At 38.6% G+C, this 11,531-nt stretch overlaps 1 protein-coding gene across 1 annotated transcript in view; it reads right to left on the reverse strand.

The window, feature by feature from the left end:
• The window catches only part of LOC147155023 (midasin-like), a gene marked incomplete at its 3' end in the record, with an annotated part of 38,014 nt that overhangs the window by 25,318 nt on the left and 1,165 nt on the right, over window positions 1-11,531 (reverse strand). The window contains exons 3-11 of the mRNA XM_086066726.1: window positions 10,893-11,071; window positions 9,741-9,822; window positions 9,463-9,558; window positions 5,431-5,543; window positions 4,355-4,506; window positions 3,654-3,714; window positions 2,930-3,141; window positions 2,745-2,848; window positions 1,611-1,755 (exon numbers count right to left, since the gene is read on the reverse strand). Coding sequence (XP_085922852.1) covers window positions 1,611-1,755; window positions 2,745-2,848; window positions 2,930-3,141; window positions 3,654-3,714; window positions 4,355-4,506; window positions 5,431-5,543; window positions 9,463-9,558; window positions 9,741-9,822; window positions 10,893-11,071 — 1,144 coding nt within the window. The remainder of the gene's footprint in view (window positions 1-1,610; window positions 1,756-2,744; window positions 2,849-2,929; window positions 3,142-3,653; window positions 3,715-4,354; window positions 4,507-5,430; window positions 5,544-9,462; window positions 9,559-9,740; window positions 9,823-10,892; window positions 11,072-11,531) is intronic.

Below are 11,531 nucleotides of genomic sequence, written 5' to 3' on the forward strand. Positions count from 1 at the left end.
TGACTAAAAGAACAACATTGCTTATATGCTGTAAGTGAACGAAACGATAGCTGCCGTCATTCACTTGAATGGGAGTTTGCTGACGTAATGGGCAAGAACAAGGCCGTCTTCTATCCCAATTACAGTCATTTCTGGACTCCAAGGCGCACCTGACTATAAGCTGCGCTAGATAAATTTGGGGAATACTCAAGTTTGTTACACACATAAGTCACACCCGACTGTAAGCCGCAGGTGTTTTAATGTTACCGCACTGGGTTCCCACTACTTTCTTTTCCATAATTAGGGCGCAAATTGTCTCGCTCTCATTCAGTCTCTCCTACTGTATTTGGGCTCACTGTTTTGCTCTGCCTGACGCTCTTGCGCTTCGTTTATAGTGCTTCCCCTTGAGATCTGATGGATAAGCCGCACCTTTGTATTAGCCGCAGGGTTGAATGCAAGTGAAAAAAGTAGCGGCTCTTAGTCCAGAAATTACTGTGCTGCACCAATTCTAATCAGAATAAAATCCTCAGCACGTCAGGTTTCACGTCATTCCGCGTGGGGGTGGGACAGTAAAGGGTGGCCGCTCCTAATGTGGGCTAAAGCGTGCTTAGCACACAACATGTAGCTGTCCTGGCAGAGTAAAAGTAACCTGGATATTTACCATCCAGGTTAGGGACCGTTTCCAGAGTGAACAATGTCAATGGTGACTTGACTGGTAATTTGAGCCTCTGTAACAAGCAACTTGCAGACAGTCCCCAACTTCAACTCGCTATAAAGTTAAAGTTAAAGTACCACTGATTGTCACACCCACCCAAGTGGGGCGAAATTCTTTCTCCGCATTTGACCCATCTCCTGAGGGAGCGGTGAGCAGCAGCAGGAGCCGCGTTCGGGAATCATTTGGTGATCTAACCCCCCAATTCCAACCCTTAAAGGGAGGCCAGCTGAATGAGTAGGCCAGTTTCATCCCGTGGCTTTACTACTTTTGAGGAAGTGCTTCTTTGCTGAAGGGCAGAGGTGGGCATTGAAGGCCGGAGTCCTGCAGGTTTTGCATGTTGCCCTTCTCCAACACAGTTAATATATGATCAGCTCATCAGCAAGCTCTGCATGAGCCTGATAACGATCCTGTTGATTGGAATCAGCTTGTGTTATAAGTGAGAAACCTCCAAAACCTGCAGGACTACGGCCCTCAATGACCGAGATTGCCCACCTCTGCTATAGGGTGTAATTCCACCTTTGATGTCCACCCTGGGACGCAATAATTCCTCGCGAGTCTCTCTGTTGTCGTTCATGCCATGTCATTCAATGTGTATTTTACGCATGCGATAAGTCACGATCACGTGGCTGTCCAAAATGGCCGGTACTGTACTTAAAAAATACATACAAATATTCATAAAAAGTGCTATAAAATCGTAATCGCTCAACATAAATTGACAAAAAAAAATTGGGGAAGAGTTGAAATTAACCATTTCACAGAATAGCTGGTTAGTTTTTAATAAGTCTTTTATTCCAACAAATATTAGTAACCATAAAAAAAGATTATGACTAAGAACAAGAATAAGAATTATAAGAAGAACAAGAAAAACAACATGCAGAATTACCACTTCAAGTATCACTTCAAAAAAAAAACTTACCTAAATCTCCACGGTCCATCAGAACTAGGGATCCAGCACTGCTCTCCAGCAGTCCACTCAAACACTCTAGGGTCTCTGCTGCTGCTAGATTTATCTCATCTAGTAAGATCCAGTAGCCCTTCTTCACTGCCTTGGCTAATGCTCCCTTATATATTAAAACAAAAAAAGTTTGAAACTGCTCAAACCAAGAATACATTTTGATGACAATTTTATGTTTCATTACAATTTATTGTCTGTAAACATTTATGTATTTATTTGTTACCTATGAGCAGTTTGGGCATTTAATGTTTGACTTATGGGGGCACCTCAAGACTGTGTAGAAACAATATAATAATAATAATAATAATAATAATTGAGAAAGGAGTTTCACGCATTTATACACATATATACAAAGTTATCAATTGTAATGTTCACACACTGCATACATATATGTTCAATATTATGCATTGTAACATCCTTTTTCCAGAGTACCACCTAAAGCACATTATTTTCCAAGCTCCAGTCCATGTCATAGGACCGAACCGACCGCAACCGAGAACCAAGGACGAAGGTTGATGGGGATGTGGTTAAAGAAAACATGTTTTTCTCAGTTGAATACAGTTTCAGATGTTCTCTGTCGTCGATGTATTGATTATGATGTTGTAATATCAAGTGATCGCTTCTTCTTACAAGAAGAGACGGGAAAGATTTACACCAATTCACTGTTGGTCTGATTTCTCCTGGCGCCAGTATACTTCTATGTTTGGTCTCCGGCAGGATTTGAAAGGCCCTACGTCTCAGCCCCAAGTGCATGGATGGAGTCACTACACTCAGCTACTGAAGCAACCATGAATAAACAAAATTGTTTGAATGTGTCTCTGATTTTGATTGTAATGAGAAACAATAAAAAAAAGGTTTATATTTCAGGACTTTTCTCTCCAGAGTATGAGTGTTTTAATTACAGTTATGTGGACTCTGTATGTTGGGTTAATAGGAGACTCTAAATTGAGAATATATTATAAGTGTCATTTAAATTATGCATGTATGTTATGGTTATGTATTTGATCTGTCTAGGCTACCTTACCTCCACCCACCTGAAACACTGAAAAAGATATGTGCAACAGAGAATGGACTGATGTGTCTTAAGTCCTTTACCTCAACAAAAGCAAAGATCATGGCTGTCTCACAGGCTTGAATCTGCTGTTGAGTCTGACTTAGTTTTATTGCCATCAAGTCCCACTTCTCCTGCAGTAAGGTAGCTGTACATACATAGCAGGAAAAAAATAAGTCAGGTAGATGGGACAGCAATAATTACAATTGTTTACTCTATGACTTTTTACCATTTGAGTTTCCTTTTAACTCTTTAGTGAGGAAAGATTTGCAGACATGGTCCATGAGTTTGAGTAGGTCATGCCAACGTTTCTCCCTAAAGCATGTTTGCATATGACCTAGAAATGCTAGGTTTTGCTTCCTGGAGTAAGTCTGGGAAAACAAGTCCTCAAAGGCCTCCCGCAGGGGGAGTAAGAGCTGCCTGTGATCTACTGGCTTGTACCTAAGTTAGACAAGAAAACAAATAATTAAGACAACAGACACTTCATTTGAATGACCACTTGCCACTCATCAAAAGTTAAAAGGGCGAGTTTGCATCTTTAAAAAACATTTTTGACATTTACTGTTCGTAGAGAAAATGCTGTCCACAGCTTTGAGGCCTTACGGGACATACATGGTTTAACATGGAGAGAATTCCACACATAAACGTATCACAGACAAAGGGAAGCCATTCTATTCTTTGCTCTGGGCACATGGTCATTAATTTCAAGAAGTCCATTTGTGTAGGTTGGTGTACAAACAACCACAAAACGGAATGTTCTTCACATTTCATTCTTGTAACTTGAAAACTGTTGATCACTCAGATGGCTATGGTGTGTTTAACTCCTAAGTTTTGTTTTGGAACCCAACAGATACGAATGACAAAAAGTAGTATGAAACTGATCAGTTCAATTTGGTTTGGTACCATACTTTTGGTGGCGAATGGCAACTTCTCCGGTAATAAGTGTAACTTACCCGCCAAGTAGGTCAGCAGTATCACTCTGTTGGTTCATGTTTACAACCATCAACTTATGCCCTGGAAGAAATATAAATCACAAATACAGTACAATACTTGTGTAAAAATGGTGGCGAGTCAAGGTAAGTACAATGCCAGGTTCTCCAGGTAGCCAGCAAGATAGAACATTAGCTCACCACCCATCTCAAAGGTTCAAAGACTGGATGCAAAGTATTTTGGTGTTTTCATATTTAAATCAATTCAATGGTATCAAGCTACGCTTATGCAACACAATGACTGGATTATCATTCGGTGAAGTTATATAATGCTCGATTACATTAGCTGTCACTTTACATACAGCGAACTGAAAAGGTTTCAGCACTTCTCCAAATAAAAAATGTCAAGAAGCCATGGATAAGCACCTTGTATGAATGTGCACAAGTGACCAACCTCAGAAGCATTGACCAGATTTTGTTCTTGAATTTGGAGAAACTGAGCTCTACATGACATCTTTGCCCGTAGATAATATTGGTGCTTTTAAATACAATTACACATGTGCTTGTAACTCGTATAATATAAAATAAACACGTGACTTTTGCATGTTTTTTATTATTATTTTGTTTTAGTCTAAGCAGCTCGAATAGTGAAATAAGTTAATGTATGTTTTAAAAGTCAGGATGTTCGGCTGGTCTTCTGTCTATTTGTGAATCCAGTTCATTACCTGTAATTCCGGCCAGATGTTGTACAGTGGTTGTTTTTCCAGTCCCAGTTTCTCCCACTAACAGCACAGGCTCCTGTTTAGCAATACAAACGGCCAGTCGCTCCAGTAGAACAGCAGCTGGCCGAGTGGCAGCAAAGGACTGCTGACCATTGCTAATAAAAACAGAAAGAAAGAAAAAAAAGATTACAATTATTCATATTAAAAGAAATATAACAATGTAAGTAGGTGATTTTGACAAATGTGGTGCCAATGATTCGGCTCAAAATGCATTGTCGGATGTGTTACAACACGTCTGTAATTCCCTCGAGCTTTAATGACAGTCTACTAAAATTCCACCGTTTACAGGCATTTACATATTTTGGTTTTCTAGCAGAGAATTACGTTTTTGTGCTAAAACTAATTGGAACTTTGTTCAAAAATAAAATACCCATTGCAAAATTCGAGGTGGGCATCCGTGAATATTAAGGCGCATTTTAAAGTCTTAAATTTTCAAAAAAATTGACGGTGCGCCTAATAATGAGCCACACTTTTGTGTGCACCGAGTTCCAAAAATCAAATGTTGTCGTGTAACTTCGGTAAGCGCTCCGCTTGACCGACTGTGTGGGAGGCTGGGAGCATTTCCCACCCACACATTGCTTATATACACAGGAAAGGAGGATCTGGGTGATGTCAAGTAAAAATTATGAGAACACAAAAGACTCAACTGAACTAAACTAACTTAACTAATAAATTGTATACCCTGCCTTTTTAAAAACATACGCTAGCGTGAAAGCATGCTACCGTATGTTTTAAGACAACATATTTTTTGCCATGCCTGCGGCCAATACGCCTTATGTGTGTGTTACAGAAATAGCACACGTAACAGACTGTGTTTGCAGAAACGTGTTTTCTAAAAAAAATAATAATAATAATAAAAAAATTTTAAAAAGGAAGCATCTACCAATCTTCACATAAAATTTTGCCCAGGAAAAAGCTAATATTTGAAACATCTGAGATTAGTGGTGAATTGTTTATTGATTCCTTATAGCATATGCATAGGTGGTAAAAGGGGTTGGTGTGTCAATTGTCCCACTTACATACTCAGCTGCACTGTTTCAGTCTGTTTTCGAACTAGAGTCACTCTACCCACCAAGGCCTCATCATCAGTCAATGAGATGGTAGGCTGATACATCTGGCAGAAGTGCTGCACCTAGGAGCATGATTAAAAAAAAAAATGTGTTTCATCAACGAATACATTCTAATGTTTAACAGAAACAAAAGATCTTATTGAAAATGAATAAACAAAGGTGTTTTATTTATTCTGCTCAATTGTGATTTAAAAAAAGAAAACAAGGTTTCAGGTCAATCCTGAATTTGGTTTGGCATCACCATTTTTACCCACGTGGACAAAATTGCTTTTAAATTGTGGTTAAACAGAATAATAAATAAATAAATTAACAAATCCAACCAGGGCCTCTTTCATATGTAGATATAAATTGGATATGTATGCAATGCGTCTGCACTGTGAACGCTCATCCCTACTGTAAAATTCCGTAGTGTGGCACCGCGCCACATGATGGCGCCTCTCTGTTTTGTTATGCCGATGGGAATTTTTTTTCCGTTTTGCCTATACAGTATATTTTTGCCATGGACCTGACCGGTCGTGTACAGAATTGTACACTTATTCGGATGATTTGTTGGTGTATGTTTTTGACCCACTTAGGTTATTACCGGTTATAGTCCAGACATTGGAGGATTTCGGAAAACTGTCCGGTTATAAAATAAATTTAAATAAAAGTGAACTATTTTAGATTAACGACAGGGCAGTCGAACTTAATTATGATGGCTTTCCACTTAAGAATGTGAATGAACAATTTGTATATCTTGGCATGTGTCACTCGCAATTTTCAGAACTTATTCAAAGCAAATTTTCTCCCACTGCTGGAGCGGTCGAAACGTCTTCTATCCAAGTGGTCCCCATTGTTACTTTCCCTATTGGGATGAATTAACTGTGAAAATGATGTTGCTCCCTAAATTTTTGTAATTCTTCCAGTGCCTTCCCATTATGATCCCTAAATAATTTTTCAAATCTCTGGACTAATTAATTTTGTCCTTTATTTGGAGTGGCACACAACCCAAATTAAAAAGGATTTATCTTCAACGACCAAGGCAGTCGGGTGGATTGGCTTTGCCAAACTTTCAGAATTATTATTGCCAACATCCGGGATTGGCTTTATTGGTGACATTTTCATTTGGAGCCTTTGCCTCCAGTACGGGTAGCTATGGAAGCTCATACTGGGCGTACTGGAACTTCTTTACCTGCTCTGTTAGGTTCTCCCCTTCCAATCACATGTTCGGTTCCATTCAGCGGCCCAGTTGTAAAACAATCTTTAAAAATTTGGTCGCAATTCAGGAAGACCCGTGGTCTCCAGGCTCTCTCACTCTTGAATCCTATTGCAGCTAATCATTTATTCACTCCATCAGCTGGTTTTCGTGTCTGGCATGAGAGAGGTGTGAGATGCTTTGCAGATTTGTACTCAAACAAGACTTTTTCTAGCTTTTTTGAGTTAAGAGAAAAATTTTGACTTCCACCAACACATTATTTTAAGTTTCTGCAGGTTAGGCATTATGTGCAAACTTTGACATCACATTTTCCCAGTAAGCCTCCAGACAATCCCCTTGATGCTTTCTTCACTTTATCAGAGGTCCTACTCTGTGTCATTGAGCCGAATCCCCTGACCGCTATCTTTGGAGTTGCCCCAGACCTGGACCTGACGTGTATTTTACAAAAATGAAAGAGTGAAGCCGAGAAATGCCAAATGCTCACGTTGCGGTAGTTGAGACGATGCACTGCTTATTTCCAGTCAGATCGTGAATACTCCCGGAGGTGCTCCATACTCGCGAGTGCATTTTGATTTTTCCACGACAATTTTCTTCGCCATGGGCTCAAAGACAACAGTGCCAGTGACAGCAAAGCAAAACATACAGTGCTACAAACCACAGTGGAATTAGGAAGGAGATTATCGCGCCGTTGTAACTACTTCTGTAAATAGCTGTTCAACAATGTGCTTGACGTTAAACAACGCACGCAAGGACCGCTTAGCAGTCTAACAATATGCCCAATGTAAAATACACAAACTCAGCACTGAACTAAAGCTAGCATTAATAGCATTTATCATCCACTGATGCCACCACACCACAACAAAAAAGGTAATATATTTTTGGGGGTTGAAATACTGCACTATACTGTAAATGTAAAAAACAATAAAAAAGGAATTTTCTGTTTTTGGAGCTTGGGAACGGATTAATTGCATTTACATTATTTCCAATGGGAAAAAATGTTTCGGAGGTTGAACAATTTGGACTGAACACTTCGCAGGAACGAATTATTTACTTCAAATTCCGAAGTACCACTGTATATATTTTGTATCCAAGTACATATATGTTCTTATACGTACAGGTTTTTTCCCCTCCCTCCCTCGTGTGTGTGTGTGTGAGGGTGTGTGTGTGTGTGGGTGTTTACTGTCTGGGGATTTTGTTTGTGTTGGTAGAAAACTGTTAATAATACATGATTCTGTGCCATATTTGTCATTGTTGTTTTGAAAAAATTAAGAAAAAGACGTTTGAAAGAAAATAATTTCCATATGCCACTGACAGTCACTTGCCTCATTGGCTTGGCTGGAGGTAAAACATTGCGAGTTGGAACTATATGTCTAAACACAGCCATGTGGCGTCATATAGCACGTCACTCGATGTGTGCTATTTGCGCATGCATGTCACATCACAAGCATGTTGCGTTCACATTAGGAGTCGCATTTATTTTTGTAATGTGAACGAGTACATAAAAAGTTCGGATTTAACAAAAAAAAACAAATTGGGCATCATGCCCTGCAGTGTGAACGTGACCTAAGACCAATATGACTGGTGCCAACCTCCCTGGACGTGACCACAGAAGAAAAATTAATGACAAATCAAAGCGACTGATAATATGAATGTTAACAAGAAAGCTTTCAAATAAAATAAAAGTAAACACCACAGTCAAGGTACATTAGTGTGTGTTCGCACCGTCCTTTAATATTTAAGCTGAAGTGGACGTCATGGGAGATGACCAAGGAGGTAAATATGAAAAACTGCATGCTGACAAGCCACAAAGCTTCTGGGAGAATATCCAATGGACAGATGAGACAAAAAAATTGGCAAAACACATCAGCTCTATACTAAGACACAAAAAGTAAACGTACCAAGAACGATTTTTGTCGAGGCCTGTTACATGATTTTGTATATACAATTCTGCTGAACCACAATTCAAAACAATATCTGATTTTCACTGCTTAATTTTCATAGAATTTTTATTTGTTGTTACTATTATCGTTTTTTCTTTCCTTCAATTCAAAGATATAAATTAAATTTAGGAAATAGTGAAATGTTTTTGCAAATTAGACATGGAATATTCACACACAAAAAAGGAGAAAGTCAACAGGAGGAGGGGGGTGACGTTTAACCTGGCGGTGGGTAAGAAAAGCCTGGTCACCAGGCTTATAAAACACTGGGGAAACATATATACCAACCTGGAGGAACCAGTGACGCAACCCCACCAATCACAAGCATGATAAATGAGATTGACAGAGCTCAGTTCATGAACCGTGCCTGTATACATGTGCCCAGTGAGTGTCAGTGAGAACCTTTTTCTATTCAGCCAAGCGGAAGATTGTTAGTGTTTAGCCAAGAAGTATACCTCCTACTTATACAAAGAAAAAGTCACACACTTTAAGAAAGGGATGACTTTTCTTTGCTGCCTTTTATGTATGTTGTAAAACCACAACGCTATACACAGCATGACTCAAAAGTTCGCACTCCCCAGCAAGTCAAAACGCTAACAAAAGAGATACCGCAGTGCTGAGGATTTTCATACTATTGCTCTGCGTTATCAGCTGTGCCTGGACTACAACAGACATGCTTGAAGAAAGACCTTGTCTCTCAAAGGTTAGAGGGACTGTATGAATGGTAATGAAATTAATTTAATTAAAGCAATGCATCATTAAATCAATATATTATTATTTATGATTTATTACTCAAAGTTTTGGTAACCCATGTTAGTTGACCTCTGTTTTTTAGACTGCTTGAAATACCTTTTCTTTGGAGATATTGAGCTTGCTTCCAATTATCTCAGCGATCCGCAGTTGGCTTTCAGGATGAGACATCATTGTTGTGAAGCAGTCAAGAGCCTGATAGAAATAGATTAAAAATACCTTTTCATACATGGAAGGTAAATCACAAGCAAGTTTTAATCTTTTTTTTCTTATTTACATTCCATTTAAAAGATGTTTGGGAAAGAGGCTTTGACAGTCTAAGGATTTAACTTTCTGGAAATTATGATACGTTAAAAACACTGCCAAAAGTCCCTTGCCTCTTGAAACACATGATGGGCAGTGGTTGAAGAAGTGCTGTTAAAGTTGACGCTGATCCTCTCACACCATTTCAGCAAATCTCTAAGGAATGAAGAAGACACAAAAACTGACAAAGCAATCCATATCGCTTACATAATAGATTATACACACTTGTATAATCATTAAAACGATAGTCAATGTATTAAAGCTGCTCAATGTAGAAAATTGAATTTCGCATCACTACTACCACGTGTGGCCAAAAAATGAAACCGCACACTCCCTTCTTCAAGTACATACTGCGCGCATGATGTCACATCCGCAGAGAGAGGGTGGGAAATTCGAACCCGAATCCAGTCTGAAAACTATTGGCCAAAGGCTTGCAGGAGTAGCCACTGTGAACAGCTAAGGTGTTAATCTGTTAATTACAAGATGTTTGAGTCATTGAGTCATATTTTGGGGGGGGAAATTGCTCCATAAAGCAGCTTTAAAAAAAAATTGCTGCAACAAATTATGTAATGTTTAGGATGTGCACAGTGCACACTTATGCAACCATCATATTGTACATTTTATTTTATGAACTCGGCAAAGCTGGAAAAAAGCACAAAGAAATAACAGTCGCCAAGCATGCCAACTAACTCACTGTGAAGAAGAAAAAAAACATACAACAAAATTATTATTATTCTATTGTACCACAAACAATATAGCAGCGATTGTAAAGGAAAATCTGCATTCTCCGGGCTGTTGTAGCTGTATTTCTCAATCAGCAGACAATACAAAGACGAAATGGGCAACACGAAAACAATGACTGGAAATTGGATAGGCTGCTAGCATTAATAGCGCTATTTAACAGTGAACACAAATTTCATGTATCCACTTCAGTAGCAGAAAGACATCTGATGCTTCACTTTAACCCTACCTAAACCCTAGTGCGTATTTTTTGTGTGGTCGCTACCTATAAAACCAGACACCATGCTTGACAAAGTTAACACGTATTGTCATCGTGGACTTAACAAAAGAAGAGTTTAAAAAAAAAACACGTTACCATTACATTTTAATATAGAGTAAATATTAACGTATACACACACACGTACGTGTGTGTGCATTTGTGTGTGTAACATGCATACAGGATAAAAATCTTTAAGCAGGGCTTTATAAACTGTGACTAGCTGCACCTTAAGGATAATGCTCTACCCTCCAGCTGAGTGGAGCTCTCCTGAGACTTGTCCTGCTGGTTTTCAATAGGGCTTTGGGAGAATGACACGTCCAAATGTCTTTCCCCAGTGAGGTGGCAGTAGATATCCAACAGACGATCTGCCACCATTGTCAGCATTGGGTACTTGCTAATTACCACCTAAAAACACAAAACAGATCAAATAAAATGCATGTCATTCCTATAACACAGCGTGAAGCTGGATGAAACAATTCTAACAATAATGGATACCAGTTTAACATTGGACAAAAATATTACAAAACAACTCAAGTTGAAATGTTCAAGGCTCCTAAATATCTCTTTCACTGCCAGACGTTATCTAAAAGACAATCCCTACAGTGCCAGCCGATTTCGAGCATTTTCACTCATCTTTCAAGGTTCAAATTTAAAAAAAATCCCCAACTTCAGTTTCACAAATGGTCATTGTCATTGTCCATTGTCCAATAATGTAACATCCATTTATTAAATGAATGAATGAATGAATTGAGTTTTTTCTATATTAATCTCTATTTTGCTAGGAGCACTTTTTTAAACTTAAATTTAAGTTAATAGTCATTGTCTAATTATTTAATATTAATTGTCTTTAAAGCTTTAAACAAAA

Source organism: Leptonotus elevatus, unplaced genomic scaffold, assembly GCF_054856555.1.
Source record: "Leptonotus elevatus isolate MCC_2025b unplaced genomic scaffold, RoL_Lele_1.0 HiC_scaffold_188, whole genome shotgun sequence".
Taxonomy (NCBI): domain Eukaryota; kingdom Metazoa; phylum Chordata; class Actinopteri; order Syngnathiformes; family Syngnathidae; genus Leptonotus; species Leptonotus elevatus.